Source organism: Furipterus horrens, unplaced genomic scaffold (assembly GCF_987537825.1).
Source record: "Furipterus horrens unplaced genomic scaffold, mFurHor1.1.pri manual_scaffold_4, whole genome shotgun sequence".
NCBI classification, from domain to species: Eukaryota; Metazoa; Chordata; class Mammalia; order Chiroptera; family Furipteridae; genus Furipterus; species Furipterus horrens.
The window spans coordinates 142,759,192-142,784,829 of NW_028327174.1; the positions used below are offsets into that span (position 1 = coordinate 142,759,192).

The following is a 25,638-nucleotide window of genomic DNA, read 5'->3' on the forward strand; positions in this document are numbered from 1 at the left end:
GACGTGACTTGTGATGGTGAACACACAAACATTATACAGATAATGTGTTATAGAACTGTACACCTGAAACCTATATAATGTCACACCAATAAATTCAATTTTTGAAATAGCGGTAAATGTCCTGATTACTCAAATTGTCTCTGAGGTCTAAAGGAAGCTTAGCACATTGTGCACTGATTATTAGAGTGAATTCCAGCCTCTTCAATTGTAGCTTACTTGGAGGCAAGAAATTCCCCAGATTGTGGCATACACATGCACACACATACACGTATAAATGCCTTGGGAATGTAAGTTTAGTATTCTTTGTTGTTTTTGTTAAACTTCTTGAATAGCTTCCCCTTCTTCCTAGCCAGGAAAAAAAAAAATTAGAATTTTGAATCCACTTTGTAACCATATCTGTGTCATTATTGAATCTGAACTGTGTATGTGTTTTTTGGATTTGGATGTTGCTTTTGACTACAGATTGCTCAAATGAGTAGGGATTATGTCCGGGGGAACAAAATTCTACTTATTGTCAATGATTTTGTAGCTCATTTAGGCAGCCTGTTATTGGAGTTATCTTATAGCAGGGACTACACCAACAGGTTCAGGTTCTGGTTGAATATCTTACTCTGGAAATCCAAGTCCAAATTGGGGGCTAAACTTCAACGTAATAGCTATTCCATCTATGGCTCAGGGTTTTAAATCACATTGCTTCTGCAGAACTCCATTCTGGAGCAGGAAGAGTAGAGATCTTTTCGTCAAGTGGTTAATCAACTACCTCCCATTTGAAATTCTCAGAGACCTCTGGAGGGAGAGCATGTATCAATCCAAAGAGAAGGCAGTGGGAAAGTACACTTTGAGAAATGCTCACAGAATGGGACTCTTAGCTCTAGCACTTACTTGCAGTGCTTCCTTAAAAAAATCTAAACATCTTGAATCCTATGAGTTTTACCTGTAAAACACACATAATAACACCTATTTTTGGAAGTTATTGTACTGATTAAATGACAGTGTGCATACAGTTCCAGCATATGGTCTATATTTAGTAAATAGTTAATATGTTATGATTCTATTTTTTTAATTTCTAATTCCATTTGACATTGATTTCTACACTTTGCCTCTAAATAAACCACTGCCACAATTTCCCTACCTTAAATATTGGAATTTTTATTTCTTTTAGAATTTTAAGGATTATTTAAATATATGCTTTAGACTGCTCTAATAAAAAATTGGCTTATCTAAAATCAATAAATAAAAGTTTAAAATTGGCTTAAACAGGAGAGAATTTTACTTAGTTCATTTTTCTCTCCTGTAACAGATCTGGTGGCTTACTGAAATTGGTGCGGTGAGGCCCTTCCATGTTGTAGCTCTGCTCACCTCAGATGTTCTCTTCAGCCAATAGTTGAGAACAAGGTGGCTTACACACATCTTTATTCCAGCCAGTGCAACATGGGAAAGAGAAATGTAAGGCTGTGTCCATTCCTTTTAGGGACCGTTACATTAACTTAAATCTCTACCCACCCCACTCCATTTTCAAGACCCTAGTCCATGTGTATCATCAAAATGGAAAGGAGGCTGGGAAACCGAGACTGGCGTCTTCAGCTAAATGATAACATGTTCAGCTAACACATCTGCTACTACAGAAGAAGGTGAGAATAACAACGTGGTGTAGGAGGTCTATCTGGAAACAGCCCAGCCATAGTTAATATAATGTGAACAGCTTGCATGACATTGGTATTACCTGGCATCCAAGGACTGTGGACTGGAATGAACATGTGTGAACAATGATGACTTCACTGCGCTAGTCAGTGGGGATGCTAGATGCCACTGAGTGAACATGTGTACTGTGTGGCTGTCGCATTCAAAATGACTAAGCAAGAAGAGCAATAAATCTGTATCAATTTTTGCATTAAGCTTGAACATTCCTGTGCAGAAACTATTTGGATGATTCTGAAGGCCACAGCTATGGGCAACTGGTGATTGGCAGCTTCATCATGACAGTGTGCCCACTCATGCATCACATCTCATGCAGGTTTTATTTTTGTGTGTGCGAAATATCAAATCACCCAGGTGACTCAGCCCCCCTACTTCCCAGAGTTGGTGCCCTGTGACATCTAGCTTTTCCCAAAACTAAAGTCACCTTTGAAAGAGAAGAGATTTCAGACTGTTAATGATGTTCAGGAAAATACAGCAGAGCAGATGATGGTGACTGGGAGAACTCTGTGAGGCCCCAAGGTGCCTACTTTGAAGGGGATTGGGGTATCATTGTCCTTTGTACAATGTTTTTTTGTATCTTGTATCTTTTTCAATAAATATCTATTTTTCATATTATATGGCTGGATACCTTCTGGGCAGACCTCATATATGTGGAGTGGGAAGTGGATAATTACTACTCTCTCCCAAAATGTGTTTGTTTGGGAATGTGTATTTATAGATGGGGTAAATTTTAACTATTGAAAGGTTTTGAAAGGTTTTTAAAATTAATGTCATTTATGTTCTTAAATATGTTCTTAAATGTTCTTAAATATTCTTTATGTTCTTAAATATTCTTTACAACAATGTACAAAACTGATTCATCTACAATAATCTATTACCAAACACAGTGGCCACTGTGCTTTGAGAAGTTTTGGATACATATGCAGAGATATTTTAATTTGTAATTTTTGCCTATTCAAAATTCAGTTGATTTTTTTCTTTATTGTTTTATTCAACAGCTATTTTTTGAGCTCCTGGATGCTGAGGGTACTATAGAGAACCACACCGAAAGGATTCCCTGCTCTCACGAAACTTATATTCTAATGGTAGTGATATGCAAAACAACAATTCATAAATGCTTAGTGTCGATTGTACAGGCTGTGATAAGTGACATGGAGAAAAATAAAACAGAGAAAAGGAGGCTGCAATTATGACTAGAATGGCTAGGAAAGACCTCATTGAGAAAGTGACAGATACATGAGCAGAAGCCTAAAGGAGACAAGGAACTAAACTGTGTGCATATCTGCTGGAAGAATGCTCCAAACAGAGGTAAGAACACACCAGTTGCTCTGTGGTATGTGTGCTTGGTGCCATGAACAGCAAGGTCAATGTGGCTGGAGTTGAGCAAGGGAGGTCAAAAGTAATGGGAGATAAGATTAGGGTAGTCATGAGATGCTAGGGCTTATGGGGCCTTGTAAGCCAGCCGTTCTCAGCCTATGGGTCACAACCCCTTTCGGAGTAGAATGACCCTTTCACAGGGGCTGCCTAAGACCATCAGAAAACACATATATAATTACATATTGTTTTTGTGATTAATCACTATGCTTTAGTTATGGTTGGGGGAGGGGGGGTCACCACAACATGAGGAACTGTATTAAAGGGTCGCGGCATTAGGACAGTTGAGAACCACTGTTGTAGGCCATAATAAAATCTCTGTCTTTTAGCTGAGTACGGTTTTGAGTAGAGGAGTGACATGTTCTGAAGTATCTTTTAAAATAATCTTTATTACTTGATCTTTTTGTTGAGAAGAGACTGTCAGGGAGACTAGTAAAATCAGAAAAACCAGTAAGAAGGCTCTATATTACTAGTTAATCCTGCGGTGGAAATTTCTCTGTGTTTGGTAACAGTGAATTTCTCCATCTCATTTATCAATACATTGTTGGTCTCCTACTTTAAATTACAGAATAAGGCTAATCAACAGTATGTGTTAATGTAAAACTTTTTGAAACAATGTGTAGTAATGGGTGAAAACAGTTGTTTTATAATAACATCTGTTCTTCTTAAGGCAGAAAAGTGTACTTCCTTAGATGACATGGTAAAAATTAGGTATGTCTAGATTAAAAGGGTTGATAGTTGAGAAATAAGATATTGTAATGAGAGGAAAACATTACCCTTGAGATAAATTCAGGACCTGAAACTACAATAATAATTAGCAGAAAAAAATGATCTTTTATATCACTTCCTGTTCTGCTCAGGCCAATCTTGTATTACTAGGATACATATGTAAACTCCATTATGAACATTGAGGCTTATCTATGGGACTGAAGAACAGATCGATTGAATTTATTTGCAGAAATATTTGATCAAGTGGAAGAAATATGAGTTTTTACTTTCTTGACACCTTGAATTACCTAGCATATGTGCAACTCTTGTCCCTAAACACAAAGTCAGAAGAAAAAAACCACCTGTAATCAGAACTAAAAATTAATTAATTTTAACTTTTATTTGTTTACAGAAGTCAGGGTGATAGCATCAAGTACTAAGAAATCATTAGATACAATTCAAATGACAGTACATAGATTTCATAGGAATACCAGTCCATGTTCTTCTATTTTTTTTCTTTCATATCTACAATATATTTATATCCAGTATTTGAGATCATACCACTGATAAGTATGGGTACCCACCAACTTCAATATACAATCACATTTTAATTTCTACTCAACAGCATATAACCAACAAAAGTGAATATTGAATACAAATGCATAATTATGAGTTTCTGAATTGTATTAAAATTATTTTCACTTTAAAAATTAAAATAAAGGCAAAATATGAATATTAATGATAAATATAATCATATTGGTATTGTTTCAATTATCTAAACACAGCTCATTTGATAATTTTTATTGAGCAGTAATAGAATATTTATGCTTAATGATAAAGCAATTGTATCTGAAAGGTGAAGAAAGATTTCAAATTCCATGAAGAGATGAGGCTGATATTCGTCACCGATTAACTGAGATGATGTCTTCCCAGACTGAGTTGTTCAGACCTGATGCATTATCCAGGCATAAATTCTAGTAAGACTAATAATTGACAGGCATCATAATTAAAGTAACAAGCAACTAATTTCTATGTTCTAAATAATCTTATGAAGAAATACTAAAAAATAAAATATTTATGATTACCAATCTAATGTAGTTCAATTTTACTTATTTTATTTTATTTTTTTGCCCTCTCATCCCATTTATTAAAGAAACAGTAAGAAAAGATACAATGCAAGAAAAACAACCATCCTTTCACATCAGTTTGAACAAAGCACAGTGATTTCTCCCCTTCACCCCCCAACCCCCAACCCCATGTGCCATCCACATCAGTTTAAATTCTGACGTTCTTTGATTGGGCGTACCAGTGGAGAGGGAGTTGGATGAGCAGGGAAGCCTTGATTCTGGCCTCCTCTAAGTCCCAGAGAAGGAAGCTGCAGGACCAGTCATCAAGTGGAAATTGTATTTGGTGGGTCTTTAAAGTGGTTGCACACCTCCCTGTAATGTGTTCAAGCCCCCAGGAAAAGGTGTGGCAGTAGAGGATGACCAGGTCCAAGGTGCCCAGGTCACAGCTGCTGAAGCATGGTCTGTTCACCAATGCAACATTTCTAGAGAGCAGTGAGCCAATTCCCCAGTGGTGAGCAGGGGACTACATATGAATTGGGACCTGCAGGTCAATGTACCCCTGAGAGAAGTCCACAAGAACAATTCAAGAAACTAGTAAGAAACAAAGGGCAGAAAGCTGTGGGATAAAAGTACAGCAGGCTTCCGGAAGGCTGGAGATGCTTTCTCTCGAGGCTAGGATCGTTCCCGCCTGCCATAGTCCATGTCCCACAAATAACGTTTCGCCTTCAATCAAGAAGAAAGCAGAGTTTGAAAAAGATGGCTCATTTGAACTTGAGCCCCAGCTATGTAATTCAGACTGTAGCTCCATATCTACCTTTTTGCCTAAAACACAGCCTCTGCCCAGAACCACGATGTCTGGAAACCAAGGTGGTCCTGGAGAGAAAATGCTATTTAAGGGGGTAACTTTCCATTTGGGTACATTGCAGCCATTGGACCCCCTAGTCTGGGGAAAGCAGCTGGGTTTGTGCCAGGGAGACTACCCACTCTAGGAAATGGGACCAAAGTCTTGGCTACAGGGCCATTCATCCTCGGAAAGGAAGTTGGGTTTACACCCAGGGTCCCAGTTGGCCTTGCAAAAGGAGCTGGGTTGATATCCACAGGGCCCACTGCAGAAGAGCCCAGAGGCCCAGGAGCTGACCTGGGAAAGTAACCTGACCAGGGCCTAGTGGGCCAGTAGACCTTGGCAATGTAGTTGAACTAGGACCTTGTAAGCCAGTGGCCGTTGGGAAGTTAGCTGGGTTGGGCCCTAAAGGTTCAGAGGCTCTTGGACAAATTGCTGCATTTGAGCCCCGAAGGTCGGCAGACCTTTGAAAGGTAGTTGGGTTTGAAGCCAATGTGCCAGAAGACTGAGAAAAGGCATCTGGGTTCAGTGCCCCTGAATGTGTGCCCCTTGGAAAGGGGTTAGCATTTAGCCCCATGGGGCCAGCTGGTCTTGAAAAATGAGCTTCATTAGGGCCTATGGGGCCAGCAGTACTTGACATGGGAGATGGATTTGGCCCTGGAAGGCCAATTCCCAGGATCCAGGACCCGAGTTTGAGCCCATGGGGCCAGATATTCTTGCCATGGAAGATGGGCTTGTGCCCATGTTTCCAGAAGCCTGTGAGAAAGAAACTGAATTTGCTCCTAAAAGACCCGCTGCTCTTAGAATGAGGGCAAGATCTAGGCCTTGAGGTCCAGCCATTCTTAAGTTAAGACCAGATCCTGTGCCCAAGAGGCCACCTGCTCTGGTATCCAGATTAGGGCCTGGGCCCAGGCCACCTGCCCTTGGGGTGGGCCCGAGGCTTGGGCCCCAGGCCACTTGCTCTTTGGGTGGACCCAAGGCTGGGGCCTGGAAACACACCTGACCTTGGGGCAGGGTTTGTACCTACAAAGCCTGATCTCAAATTGGGACTTGGTCCAGGGCCCAGGCCAATGGGCCTATTATTGGGAGGACCATTTCCAGAAGGCAAGAGGACACTCATTCTCAGATTGGGTCCAGATCCAGGGCCCATGGGGTCGCCACTTCTGAAGTCAGGACCTGTTCCCAGGAGACCACCTGCCCTTGAGTTGGGCATAGGACCTGGCCCTGGGAAACCCCCTAACCTTGGTTAGACAGAGGCCCTGGGCCTGAAAGAGCCCCTGCTCTAGGGTTCAGAGCTGGGCCTGGCCGTGGGAAAGAAACTGCACATGTGCCAGTGGCATTCATATCCCTCGGAAACGAAGCCATGCCTGGGTCACGAGCACCAGCAGGGAAAGGTGCTGGGTTTGCAGCCAATGAACCTGATGAAGATGGAAAAGTAGAAGGGTTCCTTGCAAATGGGGCCAGATTTCCACCAAGAGAACCAGTTGGCATAGGAGGGAATCTGAGATCATGCCCGGTGGGTGGCCTGTGTTTAGAACAGGAACCCCTGTGGTCCCAGGGAACCATCGGGCTGCCCTCAAGGTGGCAGTGGGGCACGAATCCAAGGGTTTGGCCACTTTCTAGGGAAAATCCGGGGTTCTTTCATACTTTCTTGGGAACATTGGTGATAATGGGCTTGGGGGAAGTTTTGAAAAGAATCTTGTTTTTTTTTTTTTAAATTATTTGTTTGTTTATTTATTTTTAGAGATAGGGGAAAAGAGAGAGACAGGGAAAGGAACATCACTGTGTGGTTGCCTCTCACTCGTGCCCCCAACTGGGGACCTCATGTGCAACCTAGTCATGCGCCCTGACTGGGAATCGAACCAGCGACACTTGGCTCGCAGGCCGACACAAAAATCTTGTTTTTGATGAGTGCTGTCACCAAGGACTAGGTGCCAGTCTCATAGCCACGCTCATTACAGTCCTGCTCCCCAGGAGTGTGTTTGACAAGGACAGCTAAAGCTTTCTCCAGGTGGATGGTTTCCCATACAGAATATGAGGTCCCACGATCAGCACAGGGATTCCCTCAGTGGTGTAGCGTAGGTCTCCCAGGAGGTTTCCAGCTAATCCAGTGCTGTAGCGAGCCTCGATCTCCCCCTGTAGCTCCATCAGCACCCATTCTGCCAGGCCTCCAGCCCCAGCACTGGAAACAATAATTTACACCATGAGCCTCTGTCTTTAAAAAAGCAACTGAAAATGAGCTGCAATGGCGGCCTCCGAGCTCGGCGCCGTGCTGCCAACGGGCGACAGACGAACCCTCCTGTCACCGCTGCCGCCTCGAGCACTGCCTGCGCCCAATTTTATTTTAAATACTGTAGTCAAAGGAGAGAAAGAGAGAGTAGCTTATCTTGTGAGAGTATTTTATTTGTGAAATGACTATCAAGAGGAGACTGTCTCTTCTGTGATAGGGTCTGGGGAGACTTGCTCACAACCATCTTCTGAGTAGAATCTCTCACTCTTCCAGGTTGGGATGCTACCAACCCTGCATGCCCTGCACCAGGCTCTTCTGATTTGGGGCTTGTGGGACTCCCTTTCTCTGTAGGTGGTGGGAAATTCTTTTCTGGCACATCCTTAAGCCCTGCTTAGGGACCCAAACGAACCTCCCCCGCCTTCGCTGCCGCAGCGAGCACTGCCTGCACAAAATTTTATTTATTTTAAATACTGTAGTCAGAGGGTTTGGCTCAGTGGATTGAGCGTCGGCCTGCGAGCTAAGTGTCGCTGGTTCGATCTTCCAGTCAGGGCACATCAGAGAAGGAAAACTCTGACTCCAAAAAACCTCTGCTGCCTTGCGGCATACCTCTTCAGGGGGAAGGCTAAGGGAGTAAACCCCGACAGAAAATCCGGAGCCAGAGTCCCTAAGGCGGTTTGACGTTGTAGTCAACACCGGCAACTCCTGCCGCGCACCTGAAGCCAAGCTGTATTGACTCCGTCTTTCCCTTGGACCCTTCAGCTGCGAAGAGAGGGGGGGTCTGCTGCATGGGCAACAGCAGACCCTCCATATCACCCTGCCCAGGCTCTGTAGCTTCAGCTTCACTGGAGAGGACACTCCAGCGTCATCGCAAGATGTCGATTCAACACGGGAGGAGACAGATACCGTGTCACTCCCGAGTCGGACTGCACAGCCATTCTCGGCGGTGCAGATAGACTCTTAAGAAGCTACACCATCGTCTCTCGAGACGGACGGCTGCCGACGACGAGTCAGAGGGGAGAGAGAGAGTAGTTTATCTTAAAATACAGTAGTCTCCTTTAAAAACATTAGAAAAAATTTAAGGATAATGTAATGTTAGAACAAAATGGGTAAATGTAAACAGTTTTTGTTCATAGTAAATTGTGAGTCCAAAGGATGCCTAGATAAGTAATATTCAAGTTTAACAAATGTACTGGACAGATTTCCCCGACATTCAGCCAGTCTAAAACAATTAAGTACTCCCCATTAAGACTATGTAAGAAAAAATCCTTACCCCAATATCGAATCCAGTCATTTACCTATGATACATAAGGTAGTTAGTCAGACTCACAATCAGCAAACACTGGCTAAAGAAAACAAATTTACAGGAGAAAAGTATTTCAACTAAGGAATTCTTTGGCCCATGGCTTAACACCCCTGTCCTTCCCCTCTGTAGTCAGAGCGCCTGGCTACAGTAGATTTAAAAATTGGGAAACTGGATGTGAACTCACTAAGTAAGGTCATGGTTTTTTAGCCATGATCGATTAAGAGTCAAAAACCTGCTTCCTATTTTAAACTAAAGATGTTTTCAAAGTAGAGATGAAGGCTTTAGCACAACTTATTTCTGATACTACTACTTGTTTCTACCCATGACATAAAGGGATTTCTTTTACTCAGAAAAAAGCACATGCTAGACAAGCATCGTGTCCTGCGAAGTGACCGGGAAGATGGAGAGTGTTGCCTTTTCTGAGCAAAACCTTTTCTTTTGTTCATGAGGGTCCTAGTAGTTCTCGTCTGCAAGTGAAGATGGCCTCGGTTTGAAAGTGAAATTGAGAAAGCACGAGAGAGCAGAGCAGCTGGTCCCAAAGAACAGAAAGCATCACAGAGGAGAGCGAGAAGAGGGCATGCCACCCCCATGCACCAATGGCAAACATCTCTAAAATCTTTAGTGACCCTTTTTCTGCCAAGATTCCTTTCGGCCCTAATAGCCCAAAGAGCCCCTAATTCTCAAATGTAGCCCCTTATACCCACACAGTGTCTAGGCCTGCTGCTCGCTCTTCCTTCTCTCTGTCAAATCCCTCCTCTCCCCACAACATTTTAAATTATTTTACTTGGCCATTGTGCTAGTCCACAGCACAGGGGACCAAGCTCATCCTGATTATGGAGTGGCCTTCTCTTTTGCATAACTTCTAATGGGCGCAGCTATAATTATATTTAGCAATCCATTTATGGTTTTTGTTTTTTTTTAATCACACCGATGGTTACTTCTTCTATGAAACATTAAACATTGTTTTTCCCATTTACTCTGTAACTTTTCACCAAAATTCCTATTGGTATCTCTATAGCTTTTGAAAGAATGTAGTTTGTGTTGCTATTGTATACGTACATATTTCATGTCCCCATGCCAGCTGATCCTCTAACAGTTACCCACTACAGCTGCATTATGTGGGTTATAAACTGCTGAGATGAAGTCCCGTGTCATTTTCTTACTTTCCTTGCCTGCATTCCCTCTCTGTGTCTAAGGAATCGATTTTGGCCCCAGACCCCTTCCTCTCCCTCCCATATGAAGATGTTTTACCTGTAATGAAGCTCCGTTCTTTGCATGTCTTCTGCTGCGTCACCGTAGTCTCCAACCAAAGCAAGCAGCACTTTCAGCCTCCCCCTCTCCCTCACCCTCCCTTCATTGCCAGAGGTGTCTCTGTTCAGAAAAATCCCTCCACTTAGCTTGTACCTGTGGTATTGTTTTCTTTTCTTTTCTTTTTTCTTTTTGAATTTATTTAGTTTTTTCTATTACAGTTGTCCCACTTTTTCCCCTATTACTCCCCACACCCTGCCCACCCCTTCTCCCACAGCCAATCCTCACCCTGTTGTCCATGTGGTATTTTTTTCTTATAGCTAGTCTGCTCCTGACTGTCCTGAAGGTCCCTAAGACTCAGAGCCATAAAAACACCCTTTAAAATATAAGACAAACTACACCAAAAAATTTTCCACGTGAGAAATCATTATAAAAATGGCACATTGAATACGTTCTTCAAAAAATAATCTTGTCGTAAGAAGGCTAAGAACCTGATATAGATTAAAGGAGAATAAGGACATGTGACAACTGAGTGCAGTATGTGCCTCTACACTGAGTCCTGGAGTGGAGATTTTTAAAAAGCCATGAAAGATATTACTCAATAAATTAACAAAAAATGTGACTGGGAGATTAATTAAAAGTTTTATGCCAAATATTAAAGTACTGAAGGCAATAATTGTACTATATGTAAAAGAATCTTTTTTCTTAAAAAATATACAGTAAATATAAAGTACATGATGTGTGAACTCAAGTATGCAGGCATGCATGCATATTTTTCATATATGTGTGTGCATTCATATATAGGGAGAAGGGGGAGGGAGGGAAGAAGACAAACAGATATAAAAAGAGACAGGTGAGAAATAACAAATGTGTCAAAATGTTAGCAAATAAATCTGGATAAAGAGTTTATGGTTTTACCAAGCATGCACCTTTTCTACAACATTAATTATTTTCAAATAAATACATTTTAAAAACGGATTGTTTTACTGAATTTTACCTGACCTTTGAGATTTCTAGCTTTGGCTCCCACAGCTACTACCACCGCCATGTCCAGACCCCAGCAGTGTGCAATCCGACTCTAAATACTCTCTGATTCTGCCCCAGGCAAGAAAGCTGGCGTCCACCGTGCACTTGAAGCCTGCTCCCTGTCCAAAAGGATCTTATCAACTACTGGAGAAGGTCTCAGCTCCCAAAAAAGAATTAAAGGTTTTAAAAATTATACATAATATAAAACAAAAACAATAAAAACAAAAATTCAAGATGTTTAATGTATGGAACTCCTCATTTCTTGTCTGGTGTCGCTCACCTCTCCTCACCTGCACTCCTGTCTTCCCGAATTGCATTGACATCTGATGTCTTATCCTCTCCTCTATTTGTCCTTCTCAAGTAGTTACTTCTAAAATCCTTTCCTTATCCTAATTTTATTTAAGTATAGTTCACATACTATACAATTCACCTATTTAAAGTATATAATTTCATGGGTTTAGTATATTCACAGATATGTTCACCCCCAGTCAATTTTAAAACATTTTCATGACTTCAAAAAAAAAAAAAAAAATCTTATAACCTTTAGTTATAATCCTTCTCCTCTCCTTCCTTCCCTAACCTCCAGCCCTAAGCAACCACTAATGTATTTTCTGTTTCTTTAGTTTTCTCTGTTTTGGACATTTCATGTGAATAGAATCATACGTGATCATTCGTGACCATCTTTATTCACTTAGCATAATGCTTTCAAGGTTCATCCATGTTGTAGCAGGTATTAATACTTTTTATTGCCAAATATATTATATTGCATGGATATGCCATGTTTTATTCATCCATTCATCAATAGATGGACCTTTGGGTTTTTTGCACCTTTTGACTATTGTAAATACTGAATACTGCTATGAACATTTGTTTACAAGTTTTGGTGTGGACAAGAAATTGATGCCGACAAGAAATTGCTGCATCATATGGTAACTCCATATTTGACATTTTGAGGAAGTGCTGGACTATTTGTCAAAGTGGCTGTACCCTTTCTCATTCCCACCAGCAACCAACCCATGAGGGCTCCACTTGCTCCACATTCTCAGTGACACTTACCTGACTTTGTCATTCTAGCCATTTCTTTGTGTGTCTGTTGCTATATCACAGTGTTTTTGATTTGTATTTTTTCTGATGGCTAGTGATGCTGAGCATCTTTTCATCTTACCTTTTACTATTAATGGCACTTTGGGAAGAAACAGATCAGTGTGTCTGATCTACTGTGTTTAAGTCATTTCCATGTTTAACAGGAAAAAAATTTCTTCTTAACATTTGAAAACACATATAGTGATGCCAATTCTGTAGATTTCTACTTCTGTACATTTAGCATGTAGGCCTAGTTACTGCGTGATTAAGGGACAGCAATATTGTGCACTGGATTTACTCTATAAGATTACTGTTTGCATGAAATTAAGGGAAGAATTCACTCAAATGGCTCTTCGGGGCTGGCTAGAAGGCAGAGCAGAACTGATTGCCAAAATCTTTAAAAGCTTGCTACTGTTTACATCTGTGGTGCATAAGTGTGTTCTACATGTGATAAATATGAAATAAAAATGAGAACTCTGACATGGACACCTAGCATGTGTCTGAAAGATGGATGGCAAGATGTTTCAATGGGCTTTTCCACTTTATTGTATTGTAAAAAGGGATGTATTACACAGACGAGAGGTAATTGTGGAAGTTGGGTGAGGGTACATTGGAAGATACATTGTTCTAGCTGCTCTTAGGCATGTTTAAACATTTCTGTGTTAACAGGCTTAAAAAAATAAAAGATTGTGGGTATCTCATAAGCAAGGGTGCATCAGTCTATCCTCACCCAACAAGATGGGCATTTAGGTGTCTGTCCACGAGATGATTTCAAGAAGTGTCATTCCTTTGATATTGGGAAGGAACAAGTAAAGGAAGAATGTGAAAAGTGTTGTTGGAAAGTTCCCATCTCATGGCGTATAGCCCAGTTCACCTGCTGGGCATGTGGAGATGCCTCAATGTGAGGCCAGTGAGATTTGAAACAGATTTGAGTAGCTTTGGGGAGAGAATGGACTGAAGAAACAGGGACCTAAACTCCATTTTTTTTTTTTTTTTGTTCTTATGTTAATCAGCATGGGATCGTTATTTGTGGAATGAAAGAATAATTTCCAGTAGTTCAGGGGCATCAGTAGAATCGATTGTGAGATTTTATCCAAGAGTAAGCCATTACCTATAGAAAGATATTTCTGGAAAATCACAGACTTGAAATTTTGCCAGACAGGAAGAGTGAAAGGGAACTGGGGTGGGGGCCATTGTAGAGGAGCTTTTTTAAATGTTAGTAACCAGAAAGACCATCAAGTCCACCTTGGTGAGGAAAGAAGACAAGGGCTTTGTGGATTGACAGCGAGTAAGTGGAAAAATGTATGTCTTGGCATTGAAAAATTAACAAGGGGCACCTATGATGGGAGGATAGGGGAACAAGGCCACAGGGTGGAAGGTCGGATTGCATTATTCCTGATGGCTGAGGTGTTCCTGGGAATAAGCCCTACAGTGTGGCAGTAACTGCACTGGAGAGGAGGCAAAGGGGCCTAAGATGACATGACGTAAGAGCTGGGAGGCTGGGTCATTGGCTGCTTGATGCACATGGATGTTAGAGTCCTCCCCTGCCTGCTCACCTCCTCAAGTTCCCTGCCCCGTGAGCCCTATTCCGCAATTTTTCCCCAGTAGGACTTTCACAAAATCTGCATATTTTTTCTGTGACACCAAGCTTCCAACATTGTACGGTCAATGTCATCAGTCTGGACAAGAAGATACAAATGTGGTAGTGAGAGAGGCTGTGCTGGACATCTGGTTTTTGTATTTTATTTTTCTTTACCCTCTGGATTCACAAGGCTTGCTAGGAAAACTACCTAAAGTGCTCACTAGGACATTCATTCCATTTTTGTGTTTCAGTGTATGAAAGTGGAGATGGCTTCCCTCCAGACTGCTATAGTAAGGGTATGTTGCAGGTTTGGCAAAAAAAAAAAAAAAAAAAAAAAAAAAGCATTCCATGCAGGTCTGTGGTGAGCCCTCAAATATCCGTAACCCCAGTGCATAGCCTAGAGCTCACTTCTGGTTTGTGAGCTGCTGGTGTTCTGGGAGATTATAGCACCACCAAAGTCATGAATATCCGAGGTGGCATCTCCACCCGGACAGGAGAGCTGTACACACTAAGGGCAAGCTCCTGTATATTTCCTTCAAGCACGGATGGAAGGCAGCACCAGCTCCCCTTTCCCAAAGGCAGGGATGCCGTGCAAATACTGCTTTACTTCTCAAGGACAGCCCACGTACTCTGGGTGTGAGGTATCAGTATGCTGTGCTCTGCTCTGCTCAGCCACGGCAGATAGAGCTGGCGTCGGTGTGAGGAAGCCGGGAGCAAGACAGGGTCCCTGTGTGGGGCTGATGAAGCTTATAGACCTTTGTCCACCCACGAGGTCACTCTCCCCCTCTTCATTTGTTCTTACTTCCTCATTCACTCTAGGGTATCTTGTCCTTACTCTCAGCTTTATTTTACCTTGGGAGGTAGGTGGCTGCCTGGTTAACATTCCTACCACTGATAGCTGAGTGGTGCTTTTGCTCAGGAAAAGAAATGTCATCAATCCTGCAGCCTGAAGAAATGTCCAGAGATGGGAACCACTTCCCCAAGGTGACCTTCGGTAGATATATGTCAATGTCAAGGTTAAAATATGCTTCCCTAACACATGAACATGACCCACCAGAAACATATGGAAGCAGCGTTTGTGCTGTTCCTAGACCCTACCCCAACCAGCCCAAGATCCACTGCAGCAATATCGCCCCAAACACTCCCATTCAGGGTTCACCCACTTGTGGCATTTTCTGATCATGGACTTCTAAATAATGATTAAGCCACTGTCTCCTCTTCACTAATATTTTCTAAAATATTCTGTCCTTGACCTTTTCCAGATACAGAAGGCCTGTCTTCCCTGCTCTTCTCAAGGATACAAAACCTTCCCTGAGGGGAAAGTGTGGGCTTCTGTCCACGTTCATTAAGGCTAAGCTATGAGGAAGGAGACAGAGCTCATCTCCTCAAACTTCGTCAGGGAGGAAGTGGGCTTTCGGGGAGGGTATGTGATATCTACTTCTCTACAAGTGCTCCAGGGACTGGTCACTTTGGAAGCCAAAGGAAGCAATCAGTAGGAGCTGAACGAACTCCTTTTCTTTAAGCACAAGCCTGGAGATACCCAAAACCCATGCCCCCAACACAGTACAGAGGAAAGACAGCACTATTAACAGGGAAACATTTATTAGGCAAATCAATATTCTCCATAAGGAAGGAATTGCCTGGAAATTACAGAATAGGATTTACTGTCTAAATCACAGGCACAGATCTCTACACACAAGTGCCTTCTGCAGTGGTGAGAGCAGCAGGAGGTAGTGTGAGGCCTGCAGGTGGGGCTCGGATGGGTCACAATCCCCCTGGAGGGCACAGATTGGGGCTGCTTCTGATGAAATTGATGGTCTTTTAATGCCCCAACTTTCTGGGGGTGTCTGTCCTCATTTCTGCTCATAGAGCTCTGGCCAGGAAAGATGGCTGTTTGGCGGGAGGACTTACAGGAGGGGGCCCTGGAGTGGACAGGCTGCGCCTGGGCCCGCACTGCTGCCTTCTGCTGATCTGTCCCCAGCTTCACTGCCGAGGGAAGGGGCTCTTGAGGGCAGGCGGTAGCTCCTGTGGGCTGATGTCCCACTTTCTCCTCGGGGAACTTCCCGAGTTCTAAAATGGCTCTCTTTGCGTCCATCATCCCAGTAAAGGTTGCTCTCCTTCTAATTGGGCCTCTGCTCTGCACAGATGCTATGCAGCTTCCCTTTACCTGGGGGTCTTCTTGCTTTGTGCTTTTCACCTCAGGATTATGCCATTTAAAAAATGCTTTGATTTTATTTATGAAATTAGTATCAGGAAGAGATTGTCTCTTCTGTGATAGGGTCTGGGAAGACTTGCTCACAACCATCTTCTGAGTAGAATCTCTCACTCTTCCAGGTTGGGATGCTACCAACCCTGCATCCCCTGCACCAAGCTCTTCTGATCTGGGGCTTGTGGGACTCCCTTTCTCTGTAGCTGGTGGCAAATTCTTATTCTGGCACAACTGGACCCAAGGCTCCTGCTGCTGCTCCATACTGGCTCTTCTCTTCTCCAAATGGACACGCAGCACCTGGGAAAGTCCCATGTCCAGCCTGGGGACACTCTGAGCATGAGGCAGGGAGGCTTTGTTAGTCTCATGGGACACGTCAGTGGGTTTGCCTTGGGCCTGTCTATTCTTTCTCGTCTCCAGCTTAAACTCGAACTCATCAGTGAGTTGCTTGTTTAAGTCTGAAGACGTAGGATCTTGGGGAGCTGGTGTTTTTGGTGGGGGCACTTTAGTAGTCACCGCAGTTGTTTCTTTGCTCTCATTAACATTTATTCTTCGGGAGATTCCCGGCTCGTTGGTTGTGAAGGTGTCTCTGGTTTTGTATTGAACACCATTCAGCTCCTCAGCCTTGACTATCTCCCCGGACACGGTGGGCATGGAAGCAGGTTCTGCTGTCCCCTCCGTGCTTTTGCCCAGTTGCATTTCTGCTCTGTCACTGGAATTCACACTCTTGCCCTCTGGCTCATGGCTGGCCCCGGCTTGCCCTGTAGGCAGCTTTGGCGGGTGAGTGTTGTCTATTGGAAAATGTCTCTGCCTTGCTTTGCCAGTGATGTTGTTTGTGACAGGCAGAACATTTTGTCTGGCTCCGAAAATTTTCTGAGCCTCCTCTACAACCTCGTGTTTGTTATCAGAGGGTGATTGTTTCAGGGTCCCCTGTCCTTCCTCGCCCACAAGTGAGGGGGCAGGGGGAGGAGTATTCAGGACAGTGGCTGTTTCTGTTCTCTGTCCTAATCCATAAAGGATTCTAGGGCTTCCTCTCACGGGCGTGAAGCCCTGAGGTTTGGAGTTCACCTTCGAAATCCAGTTGGTTGAGGAGGAGGAGTGGGAATCATATGAGGAATGGGATGAAGTATCTCTCAGTTTAAAGATTTCCATGGATTCAAGGACCTTGGCAGGAAGGCCCTGTAATGTCTCTTCATGAAACTTGGTAATATGAGCTTCCAGCAACTGCTGTGCTCCGGACACCAGGAAGGAAAGCTCTTGGGATGTGTCCACACAGTAGTCCCTGCCCACTGGTGGTGGCAGACTCCTCTGTTCTATTTTGATGTGGGACTTTACAGAAGGAGTCTCCTCCATAGTGTGCCAGGAACCATGCACAGGCCCAGGGAGCTGACCCTCACTGATATCATCAAGCTTCTTGCTGAGATGTAGTTTCAAGTCATTTTCCAGTTGTCTTGGACTTTCACTCTCCCCTGACACCATTGAATTTACTTCTGATGGACTCATCATGGCTAGGCCTTTCTCAGAGCCATACCCTACATCCTTACCTGAGGAGCTGTCTGAGTCACTCAACAGATCTTCTGGATCATTCTTTTGTCTCTGCTCCTCATCTGTCCCCTGCTCCTCTGGCCGAAGCATTTCTGAGCCACTCTCACGGAAGCTTCCTGGCTGGCTACTCTGGCCCTTATACTCAGACATCCACAGGAGGCCATAACTGTTCTTTGACTCACATCTGTCTGAGCACTTCTTTGGTCTCATCAGTGACAGAGACTCGTGGATCCTGAGGGGCAGGCCCCTGCTCTGGTGGATGATCTTCCTTTTGAGGTAATTCTCAAATTTCGGTCGAAGTTCACTTCTGAGTAGAAACTCTCCAGGATTGATGGAAACTTAAATATAGTCCTCAGAGGGCTGGCAAGAAGGACAGGTGGGAGCTGGAGCATGGAAGGCTTCTGTAGACTTTTGAACCACAGAGGGTAAGCCCAACAAACTTTCCTGTGTCTTCTGCAATACCTTGCATTCTAGGTGTTGAATTTCAGATGAGCTGATGTGTTCTAATTCATTCTGGGGTCCATGAAATTGCACTCCACAAGCACTATCCTGGGTTATGGGACTGGATGGAGGGATTGGGAGTGGGGGTTGAAGGTGGACCTGTGGTTGGGTCTGAGTGAGAGGTAGGGGCTGGGACTGGTGCAGGGTTTGAGACAAGGGTTGAGGTTGGGCCTTAAGCAAGGACGGAGGTAGGAAATCAGGAAGTACTGGAGGTTCTTGGCCTGTAGGGGCATTGGAGACGCTATTAAAAATAAAGATTGAGGGACAGTCACCCAAGGCATGGCCAGCAGAGGGCAAGGACTCGCTGTGCAGAGATGGAAGACACCAGAAAAGCTTGTGCTTTAAATGGTCCTCCCCGGTCTTAAGATATGAGTACTGCTGTGCCAAGTCATGCTCATCGGGGCTGAGAAACAGGTGGTATCTAGGACCTATAAGTTTGACAGCAGCGTCTCCTCCAGGAGAAGTCTTTGTAGAATAGATGTCAGGAAACTCTTTATGGAAATCCCGTTGTGCCAGGTTTGAAGAGAAAGAGTCTTTGGGTTGAGGTACGGAACTGTGCACTGGGAATCTGGGTTCCAGAGGAGGAAAAGGCTCTGGAGGCAGAGCTTGGCCTGGTGGTGAGGGTGACAAAACTTTACCCAAGGGAGCCCTTTGGTCAGGAGAGAGAAGAGAGGGGGGTGCTGAGAAAGACTCAGGCAGAGGAGGTGGGATTAGGTCTCCCGGAGGGACTGCTGAGAAGGCAGAGGACTGAGTGGATGATGATGACTCAGTCACGGGAGCTGTAGAAGCCAGAGGGGACACAGAGGGAGGAGGATCTTCCAGGGCCTCTGAGACCGGCAGCCGATCGAGCTCAGCAGTTGTGTGATTATACACCTCACAGGAGGGGTCTGGACATACATGTTGATGAACACTGATGGTATCATGATTCTGGCCCAGGGGGCTGCAGGAGACAGGAGGTACAAAGCTGCAGCCAGGACCAGCACAAGGAAAGAAGGACCTATTGGCCTGGTGGGGTGGGGCCACCTGAAGCCTGCTGCCCCTTCACATTGCTCCACATCCATGATGCCACAATGTACTCAGCAGCACTCACCCCAAGGCATTCACTCACATTCCCGTTCCCATGGCAACCTCCTCCCATCACTATGGAAGGTTACACCGAATCCCTGGAATTGCATAGAACATGCTAAAGAGAGACCAAGAAAAGGGGGGAAAGACTAGTCACCTTTTTAGAACAGAACTTAGCCCCGTGTTCTTCTTCTCTTTTCCCCTGTGGTAATATCTTGAACCTGGGAAACCAGGAGAGTGGGTTACACATAATTAAGGTAGACACATAGGTATTGCACAGGGGTCCCTTAATGGGAGACCATTGGGAGAGTAGACTCTGAAAGCCCCAAGAATTAGTATGAAGTCAAATGCTCAATGATACTACTAAGGTCCCCATGTCCACGTTGCTTCATTTATAAAGTACTTTTTATACACATTATCTCATTGGATGCTCAAAACCACTCTGTGAAGCAGAGAGGTCAATGGTTACAACAAAGAGGAATCTGATCAGCCCAAAGCCAAGGTACCTTCACAGAGTCAGGAGACAGGAGTTCTGACTCTGGACATCTACTGGGCAACACCCATTGCCCCGGTCCATGATGCTTCCTACCCAAGGACAGCAGAGCAGAGAATCTGAGAAGTCTCAGGTTCTGACTGTCTTTGCATGAGCCTCCCCTCCGAGGGCTCTTTGTTCTGAGAGGGACTGTATCTACCAAGTGCCAGAGAACAAGCACCTGGTACCTCATGGAAAAGAGAGAGAGAGGGGGTCACCCTTGGGAGTTCGGGCGGGACAGGCATAGCCTTATCTCTCAATGTCCCACCTTTCCTTCTCCTCTTGGCTCTGGTCCGATGCTGAGAACAGAAAGAAAAGAATGAGAGGTTGGGACTCACTTCTCTCAATCCTCTCCCTAAGAAACGCAGATATTTATTATTCAAGAATAATGTCTCTCTGAGCCAACAAGCTCATTTTAATTAATAGAACTTTTTTGGTTTTTTGTTTGTTTCTTTGGTTTTTGTTTTTGTTTTTACCAATATTTAAAGCTTTAAAATGTTTTTAATTTTTCCTTCTTTGAAAAGCTCAAGAAAGGCTTTTGTCTGTGAGGGCCACACTGGATATTCTCAGAGGGCCTCTGCTCAATGCAGGCGTATAATCTGAGGCCTACAGTTGCCCATGTTCCCTCACATAGGACCGTGTAACCTGGGATGGAGCCCTGGCTCTCTTCTCAGGGGCTCTGAGAGGCTCAGCACTGCTCTCCTGACCAGCCCAACACAAAGGCTGGGGGCTCAGTGAACGATGTGACTGATGCTAAAGTGCTGGTTAACTCTGGTGTCCTGCAGGGATCCCAAAGTCTCTAAATAACTCGATCGAGAACTAGGGACTCACTGTGTTTGGAATCTTAGCCAGAAACCTGCCACCCCACCCACATGGTGTGTGAGCTTCATGTGGCAACCTGAGTCCTCCCTGGACCCTAACCCTGCCCGGTCCCGTCCCCTGGAACAGTGACGTTCTAGTCTCCCCTCAGACATCCCATCTTTGATGTCTCTCTGACTCAACCAAACTCACATAAAAGGGGGAACAACAGTAAAGAATCTCTGTTGGGGCCTGCTCAAGTTTCCTTACCTTTTCAGTGTGTTCACTTTCCCAGTAGGTTGGGGTAGATGGAATTCCCACCATGCAAATGAAGATTAGGAGGAGCACCCACAGCACACAGATGTAAGTTAGGCTGCGGGTGTCATCTCTAGGTTCTGCGAAGACGTACAGATAAATCTCTTGAAGCACATTCAGAAATAGGTCGAGTCCCATTTTCCGAAAGGCAAAGCTGCTCAACGCAACTGAGCTCTGAGAGGGCAGGCTCTTGGCTTTATTGCCACGCCTGCATCACACGGCATTGAGGAGTCATAAAGGGCTTCAGAGATGGGGAGGGAGTACCTTCAAGAGGGTGTGTCCACAGCACCACCCCCCCGCCCCCAGCCCAGCAGATTCCCTTCCTCCCTCTTAGGCCTCCAGCTCCTTCTGCCCTACTCTGCTATCCTATTCTCCAATTTGCCTTTTAACATATCACCCATTTACCTTAATGAATGCTCTTCTTGTTTCATTGTAACCAAGATATTACCTGGGTCCCCTTTAATGTTTGGAGACCTTGACTTCAGTCTTTCCATGTCCACTACTTTGCAAGTCTGAAATAGTGCCTGGAAATTTTGCTGGTACCTGGACATTTGCTCTCAGGGTCATATCTGTCCTCAAATCCAAATTACATCAACCCAGGTACAGAACTTAAAGCTCTTTTAGACTTAGTTTTGTGAATGTTAAAGAGCAAACTTTAGTTTTTTCAGTAAGTTATAAATGAACAATGAAGTTTAAAATATCATCCATCCCAGGAATGCATCTCACATAGCTCACATGTATCTCACCCGCAAGTGTTGTAATAAAACCCTCCCTCGAGTGTCTCAGGCAGCCATGGAGGTGGCCGAGGTGGTGGCTGGTAGAGTGAGGTCCCCATACAACCAACTGAGATGCATCACCGCTCAGAAGTCTGGTCCCAGAGTTCAGACTGCACTGCGCTGTATTGGCTCCAAGGAGGAGTATTTTCCAAAAGCTCTACTAGAACAATGTGCTGCTATTTGAGGAAGCTCATTGGAGACACATCTTTGGCTTAGGATTCTCATACATTTTCAGTTTTCTAGGGACATTCCCCAGTGCTCTCTCTCACTCCCACCCTGTTCACTGTCCGCGGGCTGGGCCATAGGGGTGCAGCTGTTTTCAGGATCCCCAAAGCTGTCTGGTTTGAATGAAAATGATGTACCCTCTCAGGGCAGCTAGCTCCTCGTTTACTTAGTCATAGATATAATATGCGTACCTTGTATTCATGTTGAGTCTCCCTGGGCTCTCACCGTCATGGGTCCACTGGAATTCTGTGCCATGGGGCTCCCCAAATGCTGTATGTGAACAGATCGGCCACGATGGGCAGGTTAATTTATTGTTAATTTATTGAGTAATATCTTTCATGGCTTTTTAAAAATCTCCACTCCAGGACTCAGTGTAGAGGCACATACTGCACTCAGTTGTCACGTGTCTTTATTCTCCTTTAATCTATATCAGGTTCTTAGCCTTTTTACGACAAGATTATTTTTTGAAGAACGTATTCAATGTGCCATTTTTATAATGATTTCTCACGTGGAAAATTTTTTGGTGTAGTTTGTCTTACTCATATTGTAAAGTGTGTTTTTATGGCTCTGAGTCTTAGGGACCTTCAGGACAGTCAGGAGCAGACTAGCTATAAGAAAAAAATACCACATGGACAACGGGGTGGGGATTGGCTGTGGGAGAAGGGGTGGGCAGGGTGTGGGGAGCAATAGGGGAAAAAGTGGGACAACTGTAATAGAAAAAACTAAATAAATTCAAAAAGAAAAAAGAAAAGAAAACAATACCACAGGTATAGGCTAAGTGGAGGGATTTTTCTGAACAGAGACACCTCTGACAATCAAGGGAGGGTGAGGGAGACGGGGAGGCTAAAAGTGCTCCTTGCTTTGGTTGGAGACTACGGTGACGCAGGAGAAGACATGCAAAGAACGGGAGCTTCATTACAGGTAAAACATCTTCATATGGGAGGGAGAGGAAGGGGGTCTGGGGCCAAGACTTATTCATCAGACACAGGGAGGGAATGCAGGCAAGGAAGGTAAGAAAATGAGACGGGGCTTCATCTCAGCAGTTTATAACCCACATAATGAAGCTGTAGACATTGTAACTGTTAGAGGATCAGCTGGCATGGGGACATGAAATACGTACGTATACAATAGCAACACAAACTACATTCTTTCAAAAGCTATAGAGATACCAATAGGAATTTTGGTGAAAAGTTACAGAGTAAATGGGAAAAACAATGTTTAACGTTTCATAGAAGTAACCATTGATGTGATTAAAAAAAAACAAAAACCATAAATGGATTGCTAAATATAATTACAGCTGCGTCCATTAGAAGTTATGCAAAAGAGAAGGCCACTCCATAATCAGGATGAGCTTGGTCCTGTGTGCTGTGGACTAGCACAATGGCCAAGTAAAATAATTTAAAATGTTGTGGGGAGAGGAGGGATTTGACAGAGAGAAGGAAGAGTGAGCAGCAGGCCTAGACACTGTGTGGGTATAAGGGGTTACATTTGAGAATTAGGGGCTCTTTGGGCTATTAGGGCCGAAAGGAATCTTGGCAGAAAAAGGGTCACTAAAGATTTTAGAGATGTTTGCCATTGGTGCATGGGGGTGGCATGCCCTCTTCTCGCTCTCCTCTGTGATGCTTTCTGTTCTTTGGGACCAGCTGCTCTGCTCTCTCGTGCTTTCTCAATTTCACTTTTCAAACCGAGGCCATCTTCACTTGCAGACGAGAACTACTAGGACCCTCATGAACAAAAGAAAAGGTTTTGCTCAGAAATGGCAACACTCTCCATCTTCCCGGTCACTTCGCAGGACACGTTGCTTGTCTAGCATGTGCTTTTTTCTGAGTAAAAGAAATCCCTTTATGTCATGGGTAGGAACAAGTAGTAGTATCAGAAATAAGTTGTGCTAAAGCCTTCATCTCTATTTTGAAAACATCTTTAGTTTAAAATAGGAAGCAGGTTCTTGACTCTTAATCGATCATGGCTAAAAAACCATGACCTTACTTAGTGAGTTCACATCCAGTTTCCCAATTTTTAAATCTACTGTAGCCAGGCGCTCTGACTACAGAGGGGAAGGACAGGGGTGTTAAGCCATGTGCTAAAGAATTCCTTAGTTGAAATACTTTTCTCCTGTAAATTTGTTTTCTTTAGCCAGTGTTTGCTGATTGTGAGCCTGACTAACTACCTTGTGTATCATAGGTAAATGACTGGATTCGATATTGGGGTAAGGAGTTTTTCTTACATAGTCTTAATGGGGAGTACTTAATTGTTTTAGACTGGCTGAATGTCGGGGAAATCTGTCCAGTACATTTGTTAAACTTGAATATTACTTATCGAGGCATCCTTTGGACTCACAATTTACTATGAACAAAAACTGTTTACATTTACTCATTTTGTTCTAATATTGCATTATCATTAAAAATTTTCTAATGTTTTTAAAGGAGACTACTGTATTTTAAGATAAACTACTCTCTCCTTTGACTACAGTATTTAAAATAAATAAAATTGGACGCATGCAGTGCTCGCAGCTGCGGCGATGGTGGCGGGAGGTTCGGTTGTCGCCCGTTGGGGACGTGGCGGCAACCGGCAACGGTGGCGGGAGGTTCCTTTGTGGCCCCTTGTCCGCGCGGCGCCAACGGGCGATGGCGGCGGAAGGTTCGTTGGTCGCCATCCACCTTCAGAGTCCTTATAAACACTTCTTACCCCAAACCTCTTTCAAGTAAGACATTTCACCCACCTTTGCATTCTCTTCCACTTGTATCTCTTTGCACTGATGAAAATTAAGCAATTGCCCAAGTACAGCACAGGCGAGACGGTTCTCCGGCCAACCAGTGGGCAACCCAGCCAAAGTGTCATTTCAGAATGTGTTTCCTCAAACCACTTCTGGTGCCAAATGGCGTGTTAAGTTCCCCCAGGAAACCAACTCAGAAGCTGAGATTTGTATGCCTGTAGTTTCTGGGGGGTTTTCTCAGAAACACTCTACCCAGAAACAAGCGAAGCAGAACTGTGTAGAGAGAAAGGCTGGACTCAAATGCAGTTGCAGCAGAGACCTCACCCACTTCCTCAGGGAGCTCTGAAGCTAAGGAGAGGCAGTTTAAATTGTTCTCAACTCGGGCAAGGAAGCTTCATTTCTACTCCCGTTTCAACCTGTCGTTGGGCCGAGCTGACCTCTCCTGCAAGTGGACCAACCTTCAAGAGGAATGGGGTTACCTAAGAGAATTCCTCAAGGCCTCACCTGTGAGCTATTTTAGCCAATACACCCAGCACCTGCGCAAATGAGTGCTCCTTCGCAGGATGGGGCGGAGACAGATCTAGATCATGGAGGTACATCCCTCTCTCCATCCGCTAGACTGTGCTCCCTAGCAGGAAGCACGATTAAAGTACCATGGGCGTGAAGTAAGGAGTACGAAAGCTTTGTAAATAAAGGATAAGGGGTCATAGATGTTGAAAAAGCATAAGCTTTTTCTGTGAATAATTACAAATAATTCATTTGGGCTGAAATACAACATGTGAATAAAGGGTATAAATAAGTG

General features: G+C 44.1%; 1 protein-coding gene and 1 pseudogene across 1 annotated transcript; both read right to left on the reverse strand.

Moving 5' to 3' along the window:
* Positions 1 to 5,738: 5,738 nt before the first annotated feature.
* Positions 5,739 to 7,333, reverse strand: LOC150012979 (uncharacterized; annotated as a pseudogene).
* A 572-nt stretch (positions 7,334 to 7,905) lies between these two features.
* LOC150012980 (spermatogenesis-associated protein 31D1-like) lies at positions 7,906 to 24,776 on the reverse strand. Its single transcript, XM_090275199.1, has 7 exons — positions 24,628 to 24,776; positions 22,315 to 22,336; positions 20,254 to 20,308; positions 19,635 to 19,689; positions 18,352 to 19,352; positions 16,072 to 18,249; positions 7,906 to 8,039 (listed from the first exon to the last, which is right to left on the reverse strand). The coding sequence occupies exons 1-7, from the start codon at positions 24,774 to 24,776 to the stop codon at positions 7,906 to 7,908; spliced, it is 3,594 nt and encodes a 1,197-aa protein (XP_090131325.1).
* Between the last annotated feature and the right edge of the window lie 862 nt (positions 24,777 to 25,638).